This window comes from Neopsephotus bourkii, unplaced genomic scaffold (assembly GCF_033783945.1).
Source record: "Neopsephotus bourkii isolate Nb327-2 ecotype Australia unplaced genomic scaffold, CSIRO-AGI_Nbou_v1 NB_994, whole genome shotgun sequence".
NCBI lineage: Eukaryota > Metazoa > Chordata > Aves > Psittaciformes > Psittacidae > Neopsephotus > Neopsephotus bourkii.
The window spans coordinates 804,477-831,564 of NW_026901486.1; the positions used below are offsets into that span (position 1 = coordinate 804,477).

The 27,088-nt window shown below is 50.1% G+C and overlaps 2 protein-coding genes across 2 annotated transcripts; one reads left to right on the plus strand and one right to left on the minus strand.

Annotated features, from left to right (window-relative positions):
• Positions 1–228: 228 nt before the first annotated feature.
• On the minus strand, positions 229–9,607 carry THNSL2 (threonine synthase like 2). Its single transcript, XM_061359727.1, has 9 exons — positions 9,507–9,607; positions 8,644–8,873; positions 7,772–7,966; positions 7,365–7,517; positions 6,439–6,669; positions 5,314–5,462; positions 2,624–2,749; positions 627–766; positions 229–511 (listed from the first exon to the last, which is right to left on the minus strand). The coding sequence occupies exons 2-9, from the start codon at positions 8,864–8,866 to the stop codon at positions 229–231; spliced, it is 1,500 nt and encodes a 499-aa protein (XP_061215711.1). The 5' UTR covers positions 8,867–8,873; positions 9,507–9,607.
• An 11,435-nt stretch (positions 9,608–21,042) lies between these two features.
• Positions 21,043–25,388, plus strand: FABP1 (fatty acid binding protein 1). The gene is made up of 4 exons (XM_061359761.1): positions 21,043–21,367; positions 22,807–22,979; positions 24,619–24,711; positions 25,258–25,388. Exons 1-4 carry the CDS (start codon positions 21,172–21,174, stop codon positions 25,306–25,308), a joined length of 513 nt encoding a protein of 170 aa, XP_061215745.1. The 5' UTR covers positions 21,043–21,171; the 3' UTR covers positions 25,309–25,388.
• The last annotated feature ends 1,700 nt before the right edge of the window (positions 25,389–27,088 follow it).

Here is a 27,088-nt window from a genome sequence, read left to right on the forward strand (position 1 = left end):
GCTTTCTGTAGTAGCCAGTAATGATGGAATAGGTGAGTTTATTCAGTTTCAGTCAGTTTTTATGAACTACTAGGACAAAGGGGATACAATTGCAGAGTTCTACTGAAAATGTTATGAAATCGTCTATATAAGCCAATAATTAAGTGTGTCCTTGCTAATAATTCATTGCATAGAGAGTGGGCTCCACTCAGCATAAAACATGGCTCTCTTGGGAATGGAAAATGAGCCCTATGAGGCATTGGCCTTGCCCTGTGTGATCCCCTGCCTGGTGATCTCCTGCTGTCCTGGGGGTCCCAACCGACTGCTCTGTGCCTCCCACCGCTTTGCTGCAGCTTCAATCCGCTCCCTGAGCGCCTGTGCCCAGTCCTGTCCCCGCTGCAGGGGGGTAGACCTGGTCTCCATCGCTGTTAGGGCAGTGATTTCAGGGGGGATCTGGGGAACCAGGCCGGCTTGGAGCAGGGCATCCTGGAACTTGACTGCGGAGGCTGGAGCTAAGCAACACCGGGGCACGCTGGAAGGGAAAGGAAAGCAAGAAAACGATGGATGTGAATGAGTCCTGAGCTGGAGATGCTGCAGGAGCGAGTGGTGCTTCTGCTCCCAGTGCTCCCAGTCACTGCTGTTCTTACCTGTCTGGGTGTGAGTAGTGATAGTGAGCAGCCACAGCAGAGTGAGGACACAGCTGGTAGTGATTCTCCTCCCAGCAGCGCCGCATGGCTCGCACGATGTCCTCATCTGAGGCTGAGCATGAGCGCAAGGTCTCAGAGAGCTGTGGACCCAAGGGAAATGGGGAGGTTGGCACAGGGCATCACCGTCCCAAGTGTTCCCCGTGGAGCTGGTGCTATGGGCACTCAGCAAAGCAGTCTTGAGGTGGGGATCCCCAGGGACCAAAGGAAAAGGGGGTGCTGCTGGAGCTGGGGGATGAGGCACTGCTGGAAATGACTGCATGGATGGGGTGCAAGCAGGGGCTTTCCATCCCCAGATGCTCAGAGCACAAACTGAGCTCCTCAGCTCTGCTTTCTGTTTACATGCTCGGAGGGAGTCTCTGAGGGCTTGTAAAACCCACCTCAGTTGATAGGCTCTTATTTCTTTTAATAATGCAGGTTTTTAGCATCTATTTTGCTGCTGCACAAGCAGGAGTGGGCACTGGGCAAAGCATGCTCAGGGTGAACAGTGTGTGTTGGATGGGAAGAGGCGGAGCTTTGTATCTGACCCAAAAAGCCTCTCGGTTTAAGTGGTTGGCTTTCATCTCTATTTCTGCTTTGTGCTTGTGCTCCCTTGTGCTATAACACTGAGGCTGAATTGCAGCACCAAACCCATCACTTAAACCAGGCGACTCTCAAACAGCACACTCAGTTTGTGCTGGCTCCTGCTGCATGATGCCTCAGTGCTGGCACTGCAGTGGCCAAGGACAGCGTGGTTTCATGTCTTACTTAAATAACTGTGGGTCTTTTTCATTAGTTTTTCAAACAAGAAAGATGTTTTTCTTTAGAAAATATAATTAAATGGGGTTTTTAACACCTGCACACATGTACATAGATAGAGAATTCTGCTCTGGTCTCACACTTAAATTTTTGGTTGGAAACTCTCTGCTATGATTTTTTTAATCCACGAAAGAGTTGAGAACAAGTGGTGGCAGTAAATCTCATACACACACATAGAGTGCTGCGTGAATCTAGAGTTTTTAGTCTAGAGAAGAGAAGACTGAGAGGGGATCCCATCAATGCAGATCAATAGTTCAAAGGAGGGTGTCAGGAGGATGGTGCCAGACTCTTTCCAGTGGTGCTCAGTGACAGGACGAGGGGTAATGGCCATAAACTAAAACACAACAACTTCCACCTCAACAAGAGGTGGACAGCAGGTCGAAGGAGGTGATCCTGCCCCTCTACTCTGCTCCTGTGAGACCTCACTTGGAGTACCGTGTGCAGTTCTGGTGTCCTCAACATGAAAAGGACATGGAACTGTTGGAACAAGTCCAGAGGAGGCCACGAGGATGATCAGGGGACTGGAGCACCTCCTGTATGAAGAACAACTGAGAAAGTTGGGGCTGTTCAGCCTGGAGAAGAGAAGGCTGCATGGAGACCTCATAGCAGCCTTCCCGTATCTGAAGGGGGCCTATAGGGATGCTGGGGAGGGACTCTTCATTAGGGACTGTAGTGATAGGACAAGGGGTAATGGGTTAAAACTTAAACAGGGGAAGTTTAGATTGGCTATAAGGAAGAAGTTCTTTACTGTAAGGGTGGTGAGGCACTGGAATGGGGTTGCCCAACAAAATAGTGAATGCTCCATCCCTGGCAGTGTTCAAGGCCAGGTTGGACGGAACCTTGGCTGGCATGGTTTAGTGTGAGGTGTTCCTGCCCATAGCAGTGGGGTTGGAACTGGATGATCTTAAGGTCCTTTCCAACCCAAACTGTTCCGTGATTCTATGAGGAAGAACTTCTTCATGTTGAGGGTGTCAGAGCGCTGGAACAGGCTGCCCAGGGGGTTGTGGAGTCCCCTTCTCCGAAGCCATCCCAATCCCTCCTGGACATGTTCCTGCATAACCCGCTCTGGGTGGCCCTGCCTTGGCAGAGGGGTTGGACTGGATGATCTCCAGGGTCATTTCCAACCCCAGTGAGGAACCAACCTTCCTGTGCAAATCCTCCGGCAGCTTCCGGCTGTTTGATGCGCTGAATTGCTCCATCAGTGTTTTTATCAGGCGGCTGTCGGAGCCTGAGAGCAGCCAGAGGACCCTCTCCACGTTGTAAGGCTCCTGGGACAGCAAGGCAAGAGGTGAGCAGTGGAATCCAAGCATTTGTCTCAATGGGAGAGCACCTGTGTGGATTCTCTGAAGTCTAATGAGGGTTGAGGTCCTGCTGATGCATTTGTCTTGGTGTAAGCTGCAGTGGGCTTTGCCTTTTAACCCCTGCACACTTACATCCCAAGGCAAGTCTTGGGGAACAGAATGTCTTTCAGACCTCTGACCTGTCAGAGCAGTCTGGCAGTGACCATCAGATTAAGACTAAAACTAATAAAGGGACTACTGATAAATCAAAGGAGTGACCACATCAGTGCAATCACTTTGAGGAACCCAGTCTAATAACACACCCTGTATCTGAGAACCTGAAATATCCAGCTGTTTACTCAATGCTGCAGCTCCCGTGTGACTTAATGAGGCACCCAACTCCCTGCAGGGCTGACCCATGATCTTTATGAACACACGAGGCACATATAGGGCCTGACTGGCCTGTATGGAGCAATGGGTGTTGCAACACTTCAACAAAACTCAGTGCAAGACCATACAAGAGGGTCCCAATTCACTGCTCGCTGCCTCATTCTTGCACGATCGCACGCACCAAGAAACATTCACCCAGGTGAATGTTCACCTTGGCCAGGATACCTTGTAAGGATAGACAGGACAAGGGGTACCAATACCAAGTCCCCATCACATCTCCTGGTCTTGGTTCAGTTCTTTACACCTCTTAGCAGCTGGCAATGCCTATGACCTTTTGTCTCTTCATCCTGACCTACCTTAGCGAGTCATCAGGACTTACTCAGCCTTATCTGGATGGCTTATGGCCCCAGTCCTGCTCTTCATCTTCCCACCATCATCTCCCAGAGCCTCCAGCCTGTAATCTTCAGTCTAGTCTGGCTGAGCCCTTTGCTGCAGGCTGTCCCCTGGTTTAGGCTGTCCTGAGAAGCTACGTGTCAGAGTGCTTGGACTCCAATGAACTGCTACTGAAGGTGCCTCCAGCACCCTCCTGACACCCTTCCTCCCATCCTTCCTTCTGCTGCTCCCACATCCAGACCTGTCCCTTTCCCCTCCGTTCATACCAGCCTTATGGTTTCCACTGCAGAGCATTACATAGACATAGACACCAGTAAGTTGAACTGGGCCAGGACACTGCCATTTAAGTCATGAACCAGCTCTCTGGTCTGATTTTGTCCTACGCCCCTGGAGTTGCCTAGGAGAGCACTGGGGCCCCGTCTGGAGGGCAGGTCATAGTGGGGACTGTTCCCAAGAAATGTTTTGGCATGTACATGTAAGCTGTGTGGCACCTTCTGACCTCAAGGCCAGAGAATAGCCCTTGGTTAGTTTAAAGTAACACAAAGAAACAGCATCTGCTGTGATTCCCCTGGGATAGCTCCTCCCGAGGCTCATTCACACTGGACTCTCTGCTTCACCTTCAGCTCTTCAGCTAGTGTCTAATCAGAAAGTTTTCTCTGCTTTAGCTTAGTCTGCAGAAGAGGCAACCTAAAGAGGTTGTGCGCTCTCCATCCTTGAAGGTTTCCAACACCCAACTGGCCAAAGCCCTGAGCAACCCAGCCTGACCTCAGGCCTGACCCTGCTTTGAGCAGGTCCCAACTAGAAATGCCCTGAATTCCAACATGAATGAACTGTTGAACTGTGGATGCTTCAGGTGTGAGCTGAACCATGATGGGTGGAGAGGGATGTGCAGATGGGTCCACCCATCCAGCTCCTCAGGAAGCTCTGGGCATCACCCCACTCAGCTGCCTTCCCTCATGATCCCAAAGTCTGGCATATGGGTAGTGCCTCAGGGACATGGGTCGAGAGGAGCCCAGCTACCCTTTGAGCTTTGAAGAGCTCCACAAATCCATGCCTCAGGAGGAAAGTCGAGCTACAGACCACAACTGGTGGTAGGGGCGTAATGACTTATTGACTGCAAAGCATGGCAGCTCCTCCAGGCTCCCAGGGTGTTTGAACAGCTCTTGGAAAACCCAGGCAGCTTAAGGCCACAGTGATACAACACCAAGTCTTTCACACTTTGATCACTTGTTTGGAAGCAGACCCAACCCCTTTGGATCACAGGGTAGGTATGAAAAGGGAGGTATTTGCTTCCAGGTGTTTGGTTTCTGTACCTCCATGACTTTTCATTTCTGAGGCCTTTGCCTGCCTGCTCAGACTTGTTTTGCATAGAGGAGGCACTTCTAGGCTTCCTTACCTTCTTCCTGGTCTCAACCTTTCAGAAGCATCATCAAAGCCCTTGAGACACAATGGGATTTACAGCTTTCCAAGTGCTACATTCTGAGGAAACATCCCTCTCTTGCTAGCCTTGCACCAATGAAACCCCAGAGCCAGCATTCCAGAATGAAGATGACAAAGTCAAGCACTGAGAAGTGAGGAAGAAGGCATTTGATCAACCTCAGCTCAGCAGTCCACAGCATAAAAGCTCGTATGAGTCACACCTCTTCATGCATCACTGAGAGGCATCGCCAGTGGCAGAATTCTGCTCTCATAAACCAGGTAGAACAAAGTACAAGGGGAAAAACATACCATATTGGGTATTTTCCCATTTTGGCCAGTTCATTCCCTACCTGAATATCCATGGCTGATGCTAAGGTAGGCTTCACGCTCTCTGACAGTGAGAAATCTCCATGTTGGACAGTCCTGTGAATGATGTCATTGCTGTTCACCACAGCAACAAGGAGAACCGGGAGACCCATTTTCTGGGCAATGCATCCAGCTTGGGGAAAAAGAAGCAAAAACAAACACTTGATGAAGAAACATTCAAAGCAAAGAAGTCATTGTATAGATTCATCGAGCATATCAGATGCAAATGGCATTCCCTAGTGCAGAGGGTTGGAACTGGATGATCTTAAGGTCCTTTCCAACCCAAACTATTCCATGATTCTATGACTCTGAGATATCTGGTTTTAATGTTTTGGTAGAGCACCAGATTACAAAGCCCAGGGGTGCAATGCTTCACCTGCCATTGAATACTGACCCTTGGGCATCTCCACCTTTGAAGGTGGATGGAAAGAGGACTTAGAGGTCAGGCAGTTGCTGTTCAAACAAGAGAGATGAAGCTTTTGGGCTCTTGCATCTTACTAATGCTGCCTCAGATGGGCAGCCTGGAAGCGCAATGAATGCACCTGAGTGCATCAAATCTCTTATTGCTCTCATAAGACACCTGCAGGTCTATTTTCTAGGGTGAGGTGTCCCTGCCCATGGCAGGAGGGTTGGAACTGGCTGATCTTAAGATCCTTTCCAACCCAAACCATTCTGTGATTCTATGATTTTGGGATTGAGGCAATCAAGGACTCACATTTAGAAGGCCAGATTACACAATAAAGAGTGGTTCTCTTGACCATACTCTATGCAAACCAGAGCAGGAACAGGCAGGACTCCACACAAAACAGAGCTGCAGTATTTTCCCTGTTTTCTGGATCAGACACATTCTGTCCTTTTCCAATGTGCCCATCTTCAAGATAGCTACAGTCATCAAAGGGTGGTGTGGCTTCTTCTGCACCTTCCAAATCCTCAGTGACCCCTGAATGACTAATAACCATCCATGAGTAATAAAATAGAAGTGGTGCTGAAGAAACCCTACCAGAGAGTGGGTGTTTTAATAAACAGCAACACACAGCATCTGCAATGTGCTTTTAGTCCATAGGTCAAGCACTCTCCTCCTTATCTAACCTATCTTTTTCCCTCTTCACCTGTGATATTTCCTCCTCCTCCTGTTGGCACAACAATTTCCACCACTGGCAGCGGGGTGGTATCCAGGGATGGGGCGCATTGGAAGTAAGCATAGAAGTGGTGAGCAATCTGCACCATGATCCTGGACCAATTGACTGAATTCAAGCTCATCAGATTGTATTTTCGGGCAAAATCAACATCGGCGAACAGTTCCTTGATGGGCACATCAATTTCATCGCTGTTCCCATGAGCTGGCAAAGGGAGAAAGGGAAGATTAGATCTGCCAACACCAGTGCATCAGGCACAAGGTATTTATGCTCAGAAATGGGGTCAGTCTCAAGCCTTGGTGTGTGCTGCAGCTAAGGATGTCCTGAGGTGCTCCCCTGCCTTGGGAGCCAAGGGTTGAGCCATCCACTGCAGGGATGCTGCATGGTTTCTGCAGACATTGCACTCTAGGCTCTTGCCTATCTCAAGTATGTGTTAGCCAGGAAGGCAAATACCTGCATCCCCTATGAGATGACAAGGTGAGACCTGGCTGAGCAGAGGCATCCATGGGACAGCAAAGAGCCCAGAGGTAATTCCTAACCATGGGGACAGCATGGTGGTAAGGGATGAGCCACCGTGAAGATGAGGGGCGGGAGAAGGGGTGACCTTCAATCCTTTTAGTACCAAGAAATGGTCCTAATTCCGTGCAGCTAAACACCAATCACCTGCATGGAAGCAGCCCTGACCTATGGCCAGGAGAAAAGGAAGCATTAAACCACTTGGTGCTCAAGCTGGGGACATATGCTATAGGCTCCAGTTAGCCAGATGTTTGGGCATAGTGACCATGGTGGCAATGACTCGGATGGCTGCAGCTACTAAAGCTGCAACCCCCTGAGACTTCTAGAGTCATGGTTTTGACCCAGAAGAGCCATAAAGTGGACAGTCCAACAGCAACACCAACCAGCAAAGACGTGGACGTTGTCTTCAATGACGGTGGTCATCTGAAGCTCTTGTATCTGGGTGCACAACCCCTTGGGCAGCAGAACAAAGATGTCCATGTTCTTCTGCCCTCTCACGCTCTCGATGGCTGAGCTCCCGGTGTCCCCTGAAGTCCCTGTTTGGAGTGAGGGAGAACCAAGGAGAGCAACAAGCATTGATGTGTCAGTCAAACCTGCATCACTGCACTTGAAGAATAAGATGCAGAGATGTTCCAAGAGATGCTTTTGGCTGGAGCAGCCACCCTGCCATTGCCCAGAGATCATTCACCGGCCACCTATGAGGCAACACCACAGAGGGCTTCTATGGGGAGGGTCATGGGATGATGGCAATCAAGGTAAAGACCTCTCCTACACAAAGAGGCATACTCACCCACCACAACAGTGACGTGCTTCTGCCTCTTCTCCAAGAAGTACTGTAAAAGCTGCCCTGTACAGGACAAGGACAGGTCCTTAAATGCGTAAGTAACCCCGTGCCAGAGCTCCAAAACGTTCAGCCCATCTTTCAGCCTGGATAGATGGACGATATCCTTGTGTCTGAACCTGCTGAAGGCCCTGTCGACCAGGTCTAGAGGGAAGATGGTTAAAGGAGCTGTTAGATTGGGTAGAGGAGCGTTTCTCTGACCCATGCCTTCCTGCACTGTTCACACATAACCAAAGACTCTCAGTTGCTGGAGAGGTGCTAGATACCCAACAACTTATTCCTAGCTATTGGGAGTAAACCAGTCCAGGTTCATTGTGCTGGACAGCTCTATACAAGTAACCCCAGCCGCTGCTTGACACAATCAGAGCAAGCTGTGTTACTGTATAAAACACAGGAAACCAGGATTTGCCATAAGGAGCTATTGCAGCAGAGGTTGTAGCTGCCCTCTGGTGCAGCGATAGCTGTTAAATGCTAAAAACACTAAAAAATCAGTCTCAATGAGAGTGTGGAACAGCAGAAAGCCCTGGTGGAGGGCAGGTCTGGAGCACCCAGCAGCAAGCAGGGTCGCAGCATCAGCTATCACTGTTGTAGTCACCAGAATCCCTATTTGCACAGAGAGGACACCTTTCCCAGAAGGCAGCAATTCCCAGCAAGGGGAGATTCTCCTCCCAGACAGAGAACAAGGTACAGAAAGCAGCAGGGAGTGATGCAGCAGGCTCCATCCTCTAGCGGCTGTGAAGAGGATGGAGCGAAGGCGGGCAATGCATTGAACACCCCAAACCCCTCCTGCACAGCCCTGCGAGCAGCCGGTTGAGGCTCACCACTGAGTGTGCTCCGTGGGACCAGGTCAGCAGTGATGAAGAGGGAGCACAGCTCCTTCACCAGCTCCGGGTAGGAGAGGCTGCTCCAGCTCCGCAGGGTGTCCCGATCCAGCAAGGGGATGTGCTTGGGCATGAAGAGGCCCCCATCGGATGCGAAGCCGGAGAAGAGGGTCCTCTCGAAGTCGACAGTCCCTGCGCCTCCCCGTGTGCTTATGTACTCCATGGTGGTGCTGCGGAGACACTGCAATCACTGCCAGGGCCCTGAGCACCCCTAACTGGGAGCAGTCCCGCATCCCATCCTATGGGATGCTGTGAGGTGACCCTGCCCGTGGCAGGGGGGTGGAACTGGATGGTCCTTTCCATCCCAAACCATCCTATGGCTCTATACAACTTCCCATGTGGACAGACAGATATCCTCAGGGAAACCAAGAAGCCATAGGTTGCTGGGGCAGCCGGGGCTGGCAGAGGACACACATCGTTTTGCAGGCAGTGGAAACGCTGCCTGAGATTTGCACGGAGCCTCCTCATCCCGCTTTCCCTGCGGCGTTCCCACCGTGCCCCGGACACACTTCCCGGCTTAGGGCAAAGCCCTGATGGCGCTCAAGTCGCTGTGCAAGGACGTCATGTCCCCTGCAGGCTGCTTGCAAAACCTGGAGCTTTAAAAGGAGGCAAATAAAGGGAAGGGAATAACTTGGGGTTTTGAGACCGCATTTTGCCAAAGGGGTTAAACTAAAGATGGGATTTAACACAGTGCAGGAAGGCCCGAGCTAACCCCCCTGGATTCATGCAAACCCCACTGAGCAGCCTCCGGCGCTGCCCCTAGAAGCCCCCTTTAACCCCATGATCTCCATACCTATTCCCACCTCGGACACTCAAGCAGCCCCTCGGCACGGCCGCAGCCGTCCTGACCCCAACCCAGAGGCAGGAAAGCAGCCGAGAAACTCACCCCCAGCGCTTGTAACCGGGCACCCTTTGTACCCGTGCGCACGGGAAGCTTCCCCCCCGTTGCAACAAGTCAGTGTTCCCCTGGGCGCGCTCGGTCCTCCTGCTCCACGTCTGGGAATGGGAGTGTGTGGGGGAGATGGAGCTGAGCTGCTCCTGGTGTGGCCGGGCAGGAGGCACAGGCGGCAGCAGAGGGGAAGCTGGTTCAGTGTTAGGGGATAGGTTTTAACAGTGAGGGCGATCAAACAGGGCACGGGGAGCTTGTGGCCAGTGTGAGCCCGTTAGAGCGTGAAGCTCAGCTGGAGAAGCACCGAGATACCTGATTTAACCGTGAGGTTGGGTTTGAAGCTGAGATTGAACCTGGGTTTGGGTGGGAAACCTCCAGATGTCCCTTCCAACCAAAACCAGTCTGTATTCAGCTGAGACAGTGAGGCTGGGATGTGGTAACAGCTCTATCCCACCACTGGGGAAACTGAGGCACGGGACAAAGAGGGGGGATACACGGGGCTGCGTAAAAAACTCGGTTCTCCTTTGCAGGGAAGGGCTGTGCATCCCTTTTCTTACCTTTTAGCTTAATAAAGAAGTGGTGTTTGAAGGAGAAGGACCACAGGACTGGTGACTGCATGGACCCAGGGTGGAGGAAGGCAAGATGCTGAGGTACAAAGCATGGGTGATAACAGCCAGATGTGAGTCAGGAAGCCCACATCTGCAGTGAGGGATACATGACTCCCAAGGCAGCAAAGTCCAACCCAACACACAATCCTTCTTTTACTCCCATGAGTAACTGGAGCCTTGAGAAAAGTCTCTGGTGGAGAGTGCTCCAGACCTTTCCCTGGGCACTGATATGGAAACTGGCTTTTCTAAGCCCAGCATATCAAAAGCTTGCTCATTTTCTGACCACCTCTAAGAAATCAGCTAGAAATGGAGCTACTTACCTATACTTCTATGTATTCTATCTCCCTGCCGGCCCATATCTCCCCATTGCAGGGAGATCTCTGTGCTCAGTGTTTCTCATCACATTGCAAAGATGAAGCCTGAGCCACCCAGAGCTGCTGTAACCACAGGGTCTTCTCTGCACGCACAGCCCCCAGGTCCTCTTGGCACATTGGCATGTAGTGGGAAGCTGACCCTGTAACGGGGGTCCCTTCCCATTCCAGATGTGCATCCAAGTCCTTTCACAGGGCACTAGAAAGCACAGGCAGCAGAGCTGGACCTTGCTCCTCACAGATTATGTTTAGATCAATGGTGAAACCTCACCAGATCCATCCTTGGAGTCACCAAAAGCCTCCAGGGTCACTGGGCAATGTCCCCTTAGCTCCACATCATGCTCCATTGGCAGCTGACACAATACTCTTCAAGTAGCATCTCTAGAAAAGAAACAGTGAAATACAAGAAAATACTAAACAGCAACGAATAGAATCAACTAGAAATAAACTAAAAGCTGCAGGATCCAGCACTTTGCCTCCTCTAGCCTCTCCCATGACAGGCTGCCAAGGTGAAGTCAGGATCTTCTTCCCTTGCAGCAGTCTCTGCCCATGCAGAGGCAAAGCAGGCTTTGAACCCAGCTCCAATTTAGGCTCGAACAAGGAAGGGATCAAATCCATGGCGAAAGCTGCAGAAGCTGATGGTTTTTATTACTAATGTAATAATTTAATATCACCAATGAGCATCTGGTTACCTCCACAAGGGTTACACAGCACATCCCCCCTACTCCCATGACCATGAGACTTTATGCCTCTGGGTGTTCATTTACCATACATCTAACACTTTCAATGTGTACATTACCTGTGTGAGACGACTTCACTGATTCATCTAATGTATGTATTTATTCCATGTGAACAGCTTACAAGGAAACTTAGGAACCCTTTAACATTAGAACCCTGCGGGGTGCATATGGGAACCCTGCAGTAAGAAAGGGGGTTAAATCAGGTCGCTTGTTGCTTCCCATTGACAGAAGGAAATGGTAGCAGGGCTATTGCCCCAGCTTTATCTATGCCCTGGGCCTATCAGCACTGATAGCCCTTGCTAATGAGGTCATCGATTGGTGCTTTGATGCTAGGGATTGCTTATGTGGCAGCTATGGGTGAGTATAGAACACAGGGGGAGCATGTAGGACATGTACTGGGATGACAGCTATTCCCATGTTTAGCCCTGCAATTTCCATGCATTCAAGTTTAAAGGGCTACTGCTTTAATATTATCTGGATCTGTAAAAGGAAGGATGGGAACAGAGGCCCTGTGCTGCTGCTGCACACCAGCCTGTCAGGGCTCATCCACTGCAGCAACAGATCCAGAGCTGGGAAACGTAATAGCCTTTAATTAACCTGGTCTTACTCAATGCCTCCATACTCCTGCTGGGATTTGCACTTCCACTTTGGACCTTGTCTCTTCCTGAGCAGTTCTGAGTCTTTGGACTCACATGTCAGGAATCAGCTGTATCTGCAAACCCCGGCTAAGGCTGCTCTCAGACTTTGCCAGCTCTATTTGTTATACTGCACCAGTTTTCATCCCTCCAGGTGGAATTTCCTCAGCCTCTCCCTGCACAAAACGCATGGTAAGGACCAAGGAAGCAGAAGGGTGCATACAGCAGTGAGAAGCCTTTATTTCTGCACAGCTTACCCCCATATTTCAGGTCTCACCCAGAGCATTGCAGCGCTCAAAGGAGAGCACTGAAACACTCTGTGTTTGCTGAGCAGCCTTCTATCCTCTCCAGCAGTGGCCCCCTCTCTGTGTCCGAGGCACAAGCAGTGCATAGGGTTTGGGTTCCCTCTGCACACACCCAGCAGAGCATCCCCAGGGATGGGGCCAGAGAAGGGCACGGAGCTGGTGCAGGGCCTGGAGCACAAGTGTGATGGGGAAGGGCTGAGGGACCTGGGGGGCTCAGTCTGGAGAAGAGAAGGCTCAGGGGGGACCTGATGGCTCCCTCCAACTGCCTGACAGGAGGATGGAGCCAGGAGGGGCTGGGCTCTGCTCCCAAGGAACAAGGGATGGGACAAGAGGAACCGGCCTCAAGCTGCACCAGGGCAGGTTTAGATGGAGCTGAGGAACAATTCCTGCCCCAAAGGGTGCTCAGGCATTGGAACAGGCTGCCCAGGGCAGGGCTGCAGTCACCATCCCTGCGAGTGTTCACACACTGTGTAGATGAGACACTCAGTGCCATGGGGCAGTGGTGGCCTTGTCAGTGCTGGGAATGGTTGGACTGGAGGAGCTTAAAGGGCTTTTCCAACCTATTTGATTCTCTGATTCTATGGGGACCGCAGGCTCTGGCAGCGCCACCAGTGCATCCCCATGTCACTAGATGGCGGCAGCGCCTCGCATCCACCAAGCAATGCTGTCCTTCATCAGCCCCCCCCGTCCCCTCCCTCCCTCCAACTTCCCGGCCATGGATGCGCACCATCCATCCCATCGGGATTTCAGGCAACAGCCAGGAAACCCCTCTCCGAAGAGCCCCATTTGGGAGCCGAGGAAGAGGAGGACCAGGCAATGTGCTGCAGCAGGCAGCCAGGCTATGGAGCCGGGTGAACCAATGCAAAAGCTTGTCGGGGTGGGAAAGAGATTGCTTATGTTCACCCCATCTTCTCCTGGGGTTTATCGCCCCCCTTCCTGGAGGGTCTCTCATGCCCTGGGTGTCTCTAGAGCCTAATTCTATGGAGAGACTCAGAAAAGGGCACACGGAAAGATCCCAGGACAAGAATGCACCCAGTTCAGTACAAGAGCATCACATGAGCTCAATCAGCACAAAAACCTCCTCATATCTCCCTGTTCTGTCTCTGCCCATGAGTTGCCTGAAAACCATGCACAAACAAAAGCTTTCAGACCTATAAGGAAGCCAAGCAATGCCAGGCAGGTCCAGTAAGCAATAAGGATGTTTGGGGTTTTGCAATGCCGTTTACCACCCCATACAGACTGCTTCCAGTGGGAAGTGTGTTATGTTGTCTGAAAGAAAACACATAAGCTTGTCACAAGGGGTTGCTGAAGAAAATCTGTGTCTCCTGCCCTTTCATGCACAGAAGCATGAACTTTTACACTGAAAACAGAGAGATTCCAGGGACAAACTGTAGGGGTTTGGCCAGAAATCACAGTATTCCAGTTCTGCCTTTCTCAGGGGCAGACCCACACGGAGGTGAGGTTCAGAGATCTATAGCAGGAAGGGGGCTAAGGATGTCTGCATCTGCACAGGCAAACATGCACCCAGAATCATTTGTCTGATCCTCGTGTCAAGGAGCTATGGGGCAGAAATGTACAGTCATGGATGAATTAACATGCACAGAACCGCCCCTTGGTTACAGCGCATGTGGCTCTTTCCCCCTCTTTCTAGATCGGATGAAGTTATCAGTATCTCAGCTGACCTGAGATAGTTCTACGTGGGACAACACCTTTTCTCACCTGCAAACGTACACACACGCTTCTCCGCCTCCACTGGTGGTGATTTTGCAGGGCAAGGAGCTGCCAGCACATCAGCTGGGTTCAATGCTCCTTCCTCATCCCAAGGTGTTTCACAACAACCTCAAGGACATCCCTGTTGTGGTTTGGGACTTGGAGACCAAAGTGCAGGACACACTTGTAAAGGCAGAGCAGAACGGGAGCGCGAGGGTGGGATAGTGCAGTGTGAGGGCTCCTCTGTTAGGACATTGAAGACTCTGTTACCTGGAGCAGGTTGTGCAATCTGCTCCTTCTGCATAGAATCATAGAATAGTTTGGGTTGGAAAGGACCTCAAGATCATCAAGCTCCAACCCCCCTTGCCATGGGCAGGGACACCTCGCTCTAAACCATGTCACCCAAGGCCTCGTCCAACCTGGCCTTGAGCACTGCCAGGGATGGAGCATTCACAACCTCCCTGGGCAACCCATTCCAGTGCCTCACCACCCTAACAGGAAAGAATTTCCTCCTTATATCCAATCCTTATATCCAAAGTTTGCATTAAACATCAGGGATCAATTTTATCTCAACGTTTGCAATCCCATAGGATACGGGCTCTGTGCCCGCTCATTAGGGACCCAGTAAGGAAGAGGCTGTGGAGGCTAAGCAGTTACAGCTCAATCGCTTTATCACCTTCTCCAGGTGACTTTGGGAAAGTCAGTCAGTGTCTATGTGCTCCATTATACACAAAGCAGGGATACCCGTGCTCAGGGAGGTGCTTGAACTAAAGCAAACACAGCAGCAGCATCAAGTGGGTCACACACAATGGCAATCTAGACTTTGTCCACAGCTCTGGCCTTGCTGCCACTGTGTTTGTTTCCCATGGAGCATCCCCCTGGCCATGAACCTGCTGAAATCTCACACCTCATTCAACCTCAAAGCAGCGTCCTGCCTCTGCATTGCTCCTGTGCCGTTGCTTTCCCCAGCCAAGGAGCACCATCTGGTAGGGAAACTCTTGGGGGTTTTGTTTGGACTTTCCCTAATGTTTAAACACAAACTGTGGTTGAATATTTGGCTCAAAGAGAGAGGAACAGTGGTCTATGGCCCAGAGCATCCTCACATTCAGTCTGGAGTGGTGAACATAGAAGAGTGATGATCACCCCTGAGGCTCCACTGGGTATCATGGGTCTGGCACACCAAGTCAACAGCTTTGACAGTGATATTACATTAATGAGAAGCCATTTCAGGGAACAAGACATTCATACAGTGCGTGTGTGTGGTGAGATGGGTTGTGCATCAGGACTCATGTGCAAACAGCAGGGCACGCAGACGCACAGGCTCCTCCTCACGTCTGTATGGGCCTGAGAAGCTCTCCTTGACTAATTAACCACAATCTACTGGAGCAGTTATTAAGTGAGCTGCTGTGATTGATAAATGAAGCCTGGGGAGAGCACGGGCCAGCTGGAGAGGTGACAGCCAGGACTTGAGTTCATCTGGCCTCTTGGAGGCTGCTGCTCTTTGCATCCCATCGTGCAAGTATACGCCAGGTCACATGAAGGTTTATGCGTATCCATGTACCTGGATCAAATGGAGACTTCTGCACTGCAGCCATATGGTGGGGTGAGATGAAACCCATTTGCATTGGTTAAATGTTCAATGCTGTGCTTTGTGGGGCTCTTCCAAACCTCCCTTTATTCAAGAACATTAACTGAAAATGGCTCCATTTCTTTCCCTGCCCTGGCTCAACCTGGTTCCATAAGCAATGAGCACCATTTCAGTTCCATAAGCTGGGCAGTGGCATGGAAGACATCATCCCACCAAAGCTTCAAGATGAGCACAACCCCTCTTAGGACTTGGGCAAAGCTCCATGTGCCTGGAAAGAGGCAACAGCACCACGGTGCATGTGTTTGGGGTAAGAACATAGCACAACCAGCAGCTTTATTCCTGCAATAGGACAAGACCCCATCAGTAAAGGCCAGCTCTTCTGCAGGCTCTGCTCCCCACATGGTCATTGGTAAGCAAAGCTAAGGCAGTGATAGATCTCGTGCTATCAGTGAAACCATTGCCTTGCCCTTGAAGAAGCAGTACTAATCCTTTGCTCCTTTTTGGAGCTTTGTAATCAGATGACAAGGGCTGGTTCCTCTGCTGGATTTCAGCATTCAAGGAAGGCTTTATCAAGCAGCAGCTCTCCATACAAGCGGCTGCTTTCGGCACTCTTATCAAGGCTCTGATAATGGAATATCTAATCTAAGTCAACATAAACTGGCGCTTGCATGTCTGCGGCTTGGAAGTTACAGCTTGGAGGCAGCCAGGAGATTGTGATTGCCATTTTAAACAGAGAAATAAAATGGGAAAGGTGCTGAATTTCATCTCAGTGCTGTCTTGGTAATGCAGCACAGTGAAAACACGGTTAAACCAAGATGATCAGGGGGATCGCAGCATCAGCACCATCTTTCCCCATCCCACCCAACCTTTCCAAGCAATGCCATCGCTTGGTCTGCTGAAGAAACCTTTGTTCCTCCAGGCTGAAAATAATCTGACCAAAGATGTGAACCCTGGGCAGGAGACCAAGTTCCCAGGTACAAGTACAGCAGGATAGGGATGAACCAAGCAATGATATTGGTTTAGACAGAAGGAAGTCCACCTGGGGATCTGTGATTGGCAAGGATGTGACCAAGCTCTTAAAATAACTGGATAGGGGTTCTGGTTCAGCTGGATCCGTATTAGGGAAATCCATGACTGAGTCAGCAAAAGCCCTGGCTTGTAGCCCATCACATTTGGCTAAGAATATCCTAGTGTAGAGCCCTGCCTCAGCTTCCGAAGCACTAACATGAAATCAAAGGCTTCTCAAAGTCTGGGAAGTCACTGGTGGAACACCTTTCACTATACCAGCTTGTTCCAAGCCCCGTCCAACCTGGCCTTGAACACTTCCAGCCATTGGCCAAGTCCTTTTCATAGTTCAGAACATAAGAGTTCTACTTCAACCTGGAGGATGCGGAGAAGGATTTTTGCTGCAGGAGCCCTGAGACTCAAAATCCTGTTCCCCAACGCAACAGCCAAGTTGTCAGGAAGCAGTGCATGCAGGAGGGTGGTTTCCCAGTGCGCTGGCAGACACTGAGTGCAAGTGGGAGCCAGGACCAGGAATCCCAGGGAAGGGTTGAGGGAAAGTGATAGAGCTTCCAACTGCTCCAGGGGCAGCTGCAGAGATGATGGGGCCAAACACTTCTTGATAATGGCAGATGTAATAACACGAGTGCACTTTGGGAGGTCTGGATTGAGCATCTCCTTCAAGAGGTGTGGTACAGCCCCAAGATGGGTACCCAGAGAGATAGAGGAGGTGGGGTTTCAGATACAGCCAAAGAGAAGGCTGAGTGGAGACCTCATAGCAGCCTTCCAGTATCTGAAGGGGGCCTATAGGGATGCTGGGGAGGGACTCTTCATTAGGGACTGTAGTGATAGGACAAGGGGTAATGGGTTAAAACTTAAACAGGGGAAGTTTAGATTGGATATAAGGAGGAAATTCTTTCCTGTTAGGGTGGTGAGGCACTGGAATGGGTTGTCCAGGGAGGTTGTGAATGCTCCATCCCTGGCAGTGTTCAAGGCCAGGTTGGACAAGGCCTTGGGTAATATGGTTTAGAGCGAGGTGTCCCTGCCCATGGCAGGGGGTTGGAACTGGATGATCTTAAGGTCCTTTCCAACCCTAACTATTCTATGATTCTGTGAGCTGACCTGGTGTTGGTGATGCTCTTGCTTTGAGCCAGAGGTTGAACCAGAGGCATTCAGAGGTCCCTCCCCACCAGCATTTCCTGATTCATCACCTTGGGATGTAAAGCATTCAAAGCAGAAATGATCTTGCACTTTATTTCCAAAGCAACTTAAACACAAAAGTACCTGCTGGCTTCCCACAAGACCTTCCTCTTTTCTCTTTCTACAAACCAGGTCCATGGTTTGGGGTAGGCATTTAGTTTTAACCAAATGGTCAATTAACGTGGCCTCGTGTTAATGCAAATCAGGTCCGTGTTCTTCTTCCTAGAAAGACAAATTGATGTCATGTTTGAAGAGATCCTGGTGGGGAGATGTACAAGTATTCTGAACTTTGCTACTGAGATTAAAGTTGTCTCACCTGCTGTTTGCTCATCAGGCCTGCCTAGATAATCATTACCTTGGCCGAATTTCATTCTGTGAGGGCTTCTTCTAAGAACTTCTGCATTTCTTTACTGGAGGATGTAAAAGAGCATGAGTCCAACAGAGCAGACAAACCAAAGAGGATTTATCTTTGATCATTGATAAAAATCAGTTCATTGCAATTCTAAATTCACCAGCAGTGATCCATAGTCCACATTTATCCAATCCACCAAAGCTGGGAGCATAGGTATGTCATATCTGTAAGTAGAAGAGGATACCTGCAGAACGCAGCTTTGATCTCAGATGTGTATGGGGCTGCTCAGCCTGGAGAAAAGAAGCTGCATGGAGACCTCAGAGCAGCTTCCAGTATCTGAAAGGGGCTACAAGGATGCTGGAGAGGGACTCTTCATCAGGGACTATGGCAATAGGACAAGGAATGATGGGTTCAACCTGAAACAGGGGAAGTTTAGATTGGATATAAGGAAGAAGTTCTTTACTGTGAGGGTGGTGAGACACTGGAATTGGTTGCCCAGGGAGGTTGTGAATGCTCCATCCCTGGCAGTGTTCAAGACCAGGTTGGACAGAACCTTAGGTGACATGGTTTAGTGTGAGGTGTCCCTGCCCATGGCAGGGGGGTTGGAACCAGATGATCTTAAGTTGATAGAACAATATTCAGGTGTTGTTTCAAGTCTGAACCTCATTGTCCATCATGTGAAGAGAGGGGACCTGAACTGCCTGGAGGAGCAGAGAGAGGTCCAGGGCAGGAATGCTTGGGAGGCACACAAGTGCTTCCAAATGGCTCATGGCCAGAGGACACGGTGAGGGGCAGGGAGCTGCCAGCTCCATAAGCTGCCAGGACCCAGCCTTAGAGATCATTCACCTCTAGCCCTGTGAAAAGGAACGTGACCAGCAGGTCGAAGGAGGTGATCCTGCCCCTTTATTCTGCTCTCGTGAGACCTCACTTGGAGTATTGTGTGCAGTTCTGGTGTCCTCAACATAAAAAGGACATGGATCTGTTGGAACAAGTCCAGAGGAGGCCACGAGGATGATCAGGGGACTGGAGCACCTCCTGTATGAAGATAGGCTGAGAAAGTTGGGGCTGTTCAGCCTGGAGAAGGCTGCATGGAGACCTCATAGAAGCCTTCCAGTACCTGAAGGGGGGCTATAGGGATGCTGGGGAGGGACTCTTCATTAGGGACTGTAGTGATAGGACAAGGGGTAATGGGTTAAGACTTAAACAGGGGAAGTTTAGATTGGATATAAGAAGGAAATTCTTTCCTGTTAGGTTGGTGAGGCACTGGAATGGGTTGCCCAAGGATGTTGTGAATACTCCATCCCTGGCAGTGTTCAAGGCTAGGTTGGACGAGGCCTTGGGTGATATGGTTTAGTGTGAGGTGTCCCTGCCCATGGCAGGAGGGTTGGAACTTGATGATCTTGAGGTCCTTTCCAACCCTAACTATTCTATGATTCTATGAAGAAGATGCTGAAAAGGGATGTGTGGCCCCACATGACCCCAGGTCGTTCACCCAGCACAGGGAAAAGATGTCATGCAGTTCCCAAGGTGATGTCATTCCTGTTAGAACGTGAGGGATAAAAGGGATGTTTGGGAAACTGCTGAATCAACCCACCCTCCATGTGTGCCCCTGAGCCTTGCCTGGCCCCGTCCATGGTGCGGAGGGGTGATGTTCCCTATGGATACCCTCCAGCAGAGGCTTTCCCTCTCCTGCCTCATCAGGCTGACGCTGCCGGTACTAATTAACCAGAAACTGAGGCTGAATGAAGCCCAGGAAGCATCACTGTGTAGCACAGAGAGATGAGGTGGCAGCAGCCCCAGGCTAAGCCCGCTCCTGCAGGATGTGTGGCTGCAGAGGGCTCAGACAGCGTCTCTGAACTGGAAGGAAACAGGGTTTTTTTGCATTTATCCATGATTTCAAAAGGCCAAAGGTGCTGTGAGAAAGTAGAATGGAAGAGTTGCCAAGAGGAGAGGGAATGTGAGTGAAAAGGGAGGAAAACCATGAGCTGGTGACTTTGGGAAGGAGGAGGAGTTCATTGGAGCAGAAGATGAGGTGGGAGCAAGAAGCACAGCCTGGGAATCGAGACCCACAGAATGGATGCTCAGAAGTCATTCAGCAACCCAGGATGCTCAGCCAGGGGGACCACACTGGAGAGGAGCCCAGCTCTGAGCCCTGCTTTGGAGGAAGGAATGAGGCTCAGCTTGGAGGCTGCTGCTGGCCCTGCTTTGATGATGTGGCCTTCAGCAGAAACATGGCTCTGAGGGCTAGAATGATCCTTCTGTACACGACCGACTGTGGCTCCTCTGGGGAAAGGAGAAGGAATGGGGGTTATAGTGGTGGCTCCTGGCAATAGCCTCAGTAGGTCACTAATAGCACCAGTCCATCTAATCCACACAAAACCCCTTTCTTTGAGGCAAGGCCGTTAGTGATGGAGTCTGAATCAAACTGCAGCCTTCAGAATGGACCAGGTGAAGTCCAGGATTTGATTTTGAGTTGTGTTTGTTCCTTAGGATACAGTGATGAGTGGTAAATGCTCCATCCCTGGCAGTGTTCAGGGCCAGGCTGGACAGAACCTTGGGTGACATGGTCTAGTGTGAGGTGTCCCTGTCCATAGCAGGGGGTTGGAACTGGATGATCTTAAGGTCCTTTCCAACCCAAACCATTCCATGATTCTCTGATTGTAATGGAGACTTTGTGACTACTGCTACATCTGGGTTACAGCAAAACACAGTGCTCCAGTGGACCACGAGGCACGTGAAGGAGTGAGCAAGCCAGTGTGCAGCTGCTACTCCTCATGACACTGGTAAAGACCCAACATATCCACGAATAGAAATCCCCTGGAGCCATAACCCTGATCTTCCATCACTTTCTCCCCTGCCAGAGGTGTGTTCCCAGGTGATCTGGCTTGTTCTCCTGATAATCAATCTCTTTGAACACTTTATTCCCCATTTGTTTATGGATGCCACGTTGCTGCCTCCATAAAATGGGCTCATGGGATTTCCCCTGCCCCCACGCTGTAAATCGAGGTCCGTCAAATGTACAACAATTTATCACTGACCATTGCCCAGTTTTGTGTTAATGTTTGAACATGGCCATAAAACAATTACATCATCTTACCTCTGACCAGCCTTTAAGGCAAAAGGACCTTATAAAACCAAGCTCTGCTCACCAGCAAGGCACCTTCTCTTGCGTTGGGAGCACAGAGAGCCTTTCCATCATGAGCTTCACTGGAAAGTATGAGCTCCAGTCCCAGGAAAACTTTGAGCCCTTTATGAAAGCCATGGGTAAGCGCCTGCATGTGCTAAGTGCTGCTTTGCCTCTGCAGGTCCCAATGGTGTTTGGGATTCCAACTGATGCGCTGATGATGCAGATTGAAACCATCTCTCAGATTTCCTGTTTCTGACTGTCTTCTTGCAGTTGTTGGGGTGTTTTTTAATGGGTGTGCATGGAGATGTGGTCTCAAGATAGAAGAGAAAGCAGCTCCCTGGCTGGTGGCTGGAGGACAAAGATGCTGGGTGAAATACATGCCTTGCAAGAAAATGGTCCTAGCAGGGTCTGCAGCCACAGCAGAATGCTGCATGCATGGGATAACCCAGTAGGACCTGGGTGGGTCAGGGAGACTGCAGATCCGCTCCATCAATCTGTGATATTTCCTTTCCAACCCTAACTCTTCTATGATTCTATGGTTCTATATTTGAAGGCCAGCAGGGCATCGCTCAGCCCATCATACTGCTGCTCAGTGATGCTGCAAAGAACCAGATTCCACCATTCATCAGAAAGAGCATAACATCACCATCGAATGGTTTGGGTTGGAAGGGACCTTAAAGCTCATCCAGTTCCAAACCCCTGCCACTAGAGCAGCTTGCTCCAAGCCCCATCCAACCTGGCCTTGAACACTGCCAGGGAAGGAGCATTTGCCACTTCTCTGGGCACCTTGTGCCAGTGCTTCAGCACCCTCACAAGGAAGAGTTTCTGCCTAGGGTCCAACCTGAACTTCCCCTGTTTCAGTTTGAATCCATCACCCCTCATCCTCTCGCTGCTGACCCTGATGAAGAGATGATGAAGAGACAAAAATAGTTGGGGTTTTTAAATGCTTAATGCTGAATGTGTCTGACTACGTTTCCACCCGTGTCCATGCCAGCGAATGTGTTCCAACAGGGATTCAGGAGACTGCACTATTTGCACAGTTATGTGCTGGAGGGGCTCTACCTGTCAGACCAGATTCAGGCTTTTGGAGAAGACTTTAGCGGACTGGTTCTGAGGGACACTGAATAAAAGCCCACTTGGTTCTCTTATCCTGCTTCTATTTATTCCATTTTCTCTGTTTGCCAGAGGAATGAAGAAAATCAGGATTCTTTCTATCTAATGCTTAGGCAGGGAAGTATCTGTTCTGCTCCCAGCCAGGTCAGTGAGACAAGGGAGGTGTCTTAGTTCCCACACATCAGGATGACAGTATTTGTTATTCTCCTTCTCCATCAGACTCAGGGCTATGTGACCTTTGGGAATCATCATCATTAGAAGGTTTTTCCACACTGGAATAGAAATCCTCCCAGCTGTGCATCCCCAAATCCTGCCACATTCATTCATTCACTCAGGGGGGTTGGAACTCGATGATCTTAAGGTCCTTTCCAACCCAAACCATTCTGTGATTCTATGATTCAGCAGCAGCAATGTGCTTACTGATGGCTCCAAGGTTGACTTAATGTCTCTTGTTCTTGGGCAGGGCTTCCCGATGAACAGATCCAGAAAGGGAAGGACATCAAGAGCGTCTCAGAAATCGTGCAGGATGGGAAGATGTTCAAAATCACAGTGACCACCGGCTCCAAAGTGTTGCACCAAGAGTTCACCATCGGGGAGGAGTGTGAGCTGGAGATGCTGTCGGGGGAGAAAGTCAAGGTGAGTGATGAGCTCCTCCTCTGCCAGGGCTCAGGGACATTTAATTCCCTCTCCAGCCATTCCCTCTGCACTTGAGCAAAGGGAATGACCAGACGATGGGTGTTAAAGCTGACACAGGGGAGTTCCGCAGCCTGGTTCTGTCTCTCACAGTTTGCATGCATGATTTCATGTAATGGGAAGGGGAGAATAGCTGAAACCAGGTCTGCAGATGCGACACCACTGCCCTGCTCCCTGCAGGCCCTCAGCAAGCCTCTTAGGGACTCATTCCTGAAAGTGACAGCACATTTCTGAGCCACCCTCCCAAGAACCTCAGAGCCTGAGACTGCAAAAGGTCTGCAAGATTCAAGGTGGAAAAGGGCTGACTTTCTGTCATGCTGCAACACAAAATATACCCCCACCTTTCTGTTGACTTAAAGGTAGTGCAGGAAAGTCAGCCAAGGAACCATAAACCAATAAATCTCCCCCTTGACATCCCAGTGGCTGGTCTCTGCTAGCTTTTTCCACTGCTTCTGCTGACACTGGGTGAGAGGATTTGGCAAGGTGAGGAGTTATCACCCTTGAAATCGGGCCAGCTCCCATTCATTAGTTTGCAATGGTTCCTAAAACATTAAGGCAGCGCCGCCAGCATTATTGCCTCTCACTTCTACCTCAGGAGGAGATGATATTGCAGGGATAGATGAAATCAGGAGGGATGATCACCAGGGAAATGCCCCAGTGGTCCCTGAGAGTGTACCGGCTTTGTGTACCGTATCACAGCTTCTGGCGTCATTGAAGTCCCTTGTGCATAAACTAGGGGGAAACAGCTATTAGAAGAGTTTCACCCACCATCGATCAGCAGCTCAAGGGCAGATGAACAACCCTTATAGCTGGACAGGCAGAGGAACAGAAATGGGTTTGCTGGGTTATTTATCTGAGTCATAGCAATGATTGCTGCCCTGGAGGTGCTGGTGCTTTTATATGTGCAGCTCCTGAGGGCTATAGACCCAGCAGATGTACCTGTCCTTCCAAGAGCTTCCCAGCCATGAGTGAGTCTCTTAAAGCTCCTTAAATAGTTTCCCACCATGATCAAGACTCCCCCCATTGCCATGCTGTCACCCAGTTCCCTGTCACCCCATCCCATGCTGCAATAGGTGGGTGATGGATAGGAAATGACATGTCCCAGTGTCTCAGTTCTCTCCTTGGAGGTGTACAGCTCCTCTTAGTCTGGATGCTGCATGAGGAGCTGCCCCAAGGAGCATCAGGGCAGCATTGGCAGGGTGAAGATCCTTCCTTGTCCTGCCCCAAAGCTCATGTGTTTGTGTGATGCTAAGGGGTGCCAAGGATCTCTGCTCTGGCATATAACAGTACATGAGTGAGTCGCAATTAGAATGGGAGAGAAGTAGGTACGGTGCCAAAACCACATCCCAAAGTAAAGATCCACACCCCTGTTGTGTTGCAGTCACCACCAGCACAACCCTCTCTCCTCCTCCTCCTCTCAGGAAAGCCAGAATCACCTGGAAGCAGCTTTCTCCAGGCAGTTTGCAGTAGGGATGGTGGCAGCTCAGTGCAGAAGGAGCAGGATAGGATCATAGAATCATAGTTTTGGGTCGGAACTGAGATGGTCTCCAGCAATAACATGAATACCTCTGTCTTCTACCAGGCTGTTGTTGAGATGGAAGGTAACAACAGACTGATTGCAAACCTGAAAGGGATCAAATCCGTCACTGAACTCAACGGAGACACCATCACCGTTGTAAGTGTAGAAGAGGACAATGGCTGATGTAATGGTGCATACAGATGCCTTTAGTGTCTGGCCCTGGAAAGCCTATAGAGATACTGGGGACCTTAGGGAGGTGTGGAGATGAGCATGCAAGCTCTGCAGCCAAAGTTATCAGTTGGCCAGGCACTGAAGGCAGTTTTCCATTATAGTCTGATCCAAAAAGTACTCTTCAAGGTGCCAGTATCCATTGCTTAACAAAAGTTACATGTAATGAGGGCACATTTTCACCCACCCAGAGGAGGAGGTATGTGTTTGGACCTGGCACTTTTAAAAGGGAGATGCAGCGGACTGATCCCAGTTGAAGGATACCAGCTTATCCCTACCTGCTTTGGGGTACTCATGAATAAATCCAAAGCTTTAATAATTCAGTTTATAGGAGATAGACTGGAAGCCAGTCCTGGTTTGATTTGTAAGACCAGACCCTTTCCAAGTAGAGTTTGGAGGCAAGCACCATGATGATCCTTATGGGTTGTTTCCAATGATTCTATGAAAAGCTGATACTCTCCATCTGTTTTTCAGACTATGAACATGGGAGACATCACCTACAAGAGGGTCAGCAAGAGAATTTAGGAACCCCACACACCCCCATCATTTTACTGTGTAAAATGTGTCCATTAAAGTAAAATTTGTATTAAAGGCCTTTTCATTATGATCAACCTCTTCACTGTGCTATAAAGAGATGCAACACTGAAACTCACACAAGCCTTGGTAGAAATCAGGCAACAGGCTGAGCCAAGGCTGTGCTGATGCTGGTGAATGGAGCTCGACAAGGGCATAGGCTCAGAGCCGTTGAGTGACCCACTGAGATGTGCTCCATGATGATGGGCACTCTTCCTGGGGCTGGCATCCTGCTGGGAACATCCCAGTGGGTCACCACTGTCTGGGTGGATGGAGGAGCACTGGGCAGGGAAAGGGCTCTGTTCCCTTTCCTTACAAGCATGGATAAAGTGACAGCAAGATGAATGGAAGGGCCAAAGGATGGGGCAGGTTAAGTGGGCTCAAGGAAATGTTGGTGGTCCTGCCTGGAAAGATGCCTTGGAAAAGCAACCAGCATGGAGGCAGTTCAGGTGTCCAAAGCATCATCTCCATCCTAACACCTCTGCAACAGGATCTGGACACTCCATCCCCATCACCTCCCCACCCCTTCTCACCAGACAGTGTTCAGGTATCCAATGTGTGTTGCACCCCAAACCGCACCTGATAAGTTGGGCTGAACTGGAATTGAACACTTCTTCTAGAGGGAAATACATTTTGTTTCTCCAGGCAGGAGATGGACACTGGTTGTTCACAGGGTAGACACAGAAGGAGCATCAAAGTCACCCCCACACTCTTGCTTTGTGCTGCAGATTGGACGGAGATGTGGTTTTCTGATGCACGTAGGAGAAGAAACTCACTGGGAAATGGGTGTATGACTTGTGTGATATACTTAGCTGGGAATATGTTCTTACAACAGCTCAAAGCTAATCAGGATGTTAGGAAAACACAAGCTCTTCCTCACCTCCTCCTGCAACCCCAATATGTGCCATTAAAGGACCAATTTGTCCTCAGTTGCATCTCTACCATGACTCCTCTCTCCTCAGCCTTTGTGTTTCATGTTGACATAGGGCAAGGGGGAATGGCTTGAACCTGCCAGAGGGGAGACTGAGCTGAGCTCTTAGGCAGAAGCTCTTCCCTGTGAGGGTGCTGAGGCACTGGCACAGGGTGCCCAGAGAAGCTGTGGCTGCCCCATCCCTGGCAGTGTTCAAGGGCAGGTTGGACACAGGGGCTTGGAGCAAGCTGCTCTAGTGGAAGGTGTCCCTGCCCATGGCAAGAGGTTGGAACTGGATGAGCTTTAAGTTTCCTTCCAACACAAACCATGTTGTGATGCTATGACTGATTCTCATACTGAGAACTGAACCAATACAGATTGTCACACTGGACATTGGATGGGTACCTCCTGGACAAATGGAAGGGCTTAGCTCAACCACACCTAGAAAGCAGATGTTGTCTCCAGCAAATTTATCTTAGATCTGGAGAAACATCAGTAAAACCACTGAGACATTTCACAAAGGAAAAGCCCTGGGTCTGCTGAGGAACAGGTAGGGGATTCTTGAACAAACCCATCCCTTTCCATCTCTCAGCTGCCACTGAAGGCGTGGAGCCAACCAGTTGGATTTTGAGATTGAGATATCTAAAAATCTAAGCATTGCCCTTGGACTGTTCCTTCTCTCCATTGGCTGCCCACTGCCAGCTGATCCATGGACTATCTGTATTTTGCTTAGTGCAAAATGGATTAAACACCTGTCTAAGCTGAAAGGCAGCACTGGAAGGCATTGGAGGCCCCATCTCACTGCTTCTTCAGTTAGAGCAA

What these genes read in the sequence shown, in the direction of transcription:
- THNSL2 (XM_061359727.1), bottom strand. Translation starts at nt 8,866, where the DNA reads ATGGAGTACATAAGCACACGGGGAGGCGCAGGGACTGTCGACTTCGAG. An exon ending in AGGAGGAGGAAATATCACAG is followed by an intron (nt 5,463 to 6,438) that starts GTGAAGAGGGAA and finishes TTTTTCCCCAAG; the next exon opens with CTGGATGCATTGCCCAGAAA. An exon ending in CATCAGCCATGGATATTCAG is followed by an intron (nt 2,750 to 5,313) that starts GTAGGGAATGAA and finishes TTGCTGTCCCAG; the next exon opens with GAGCCTTACAACGTGGAGAG.
- FABP1 (XM_061359761.1), top strand. Translation starts at nt 21,172, where the DNA reads ATGGCCATAAAACAATTACATCATCTTACCTCTGACCAGCCTTTAAGG. An exon ending in GCCCTTTATGAAAGCCATGG is followed by an intron (nt 21,368 to 22,806) that starts GTAAGCGCCTGC and finishes GTTCTTGGGCAG; the next exon opens with GGCTTCCCGATGAACAGATC. An exon ending in ACGGAGACACCATCACCGTT is followed by an intron (nt 24,712 to 25,257) that starts GTAAGTGTAGAA and finishes TCTGTTTTTCAG; the next exon opens with ACTATGAACATGGGAGACAT.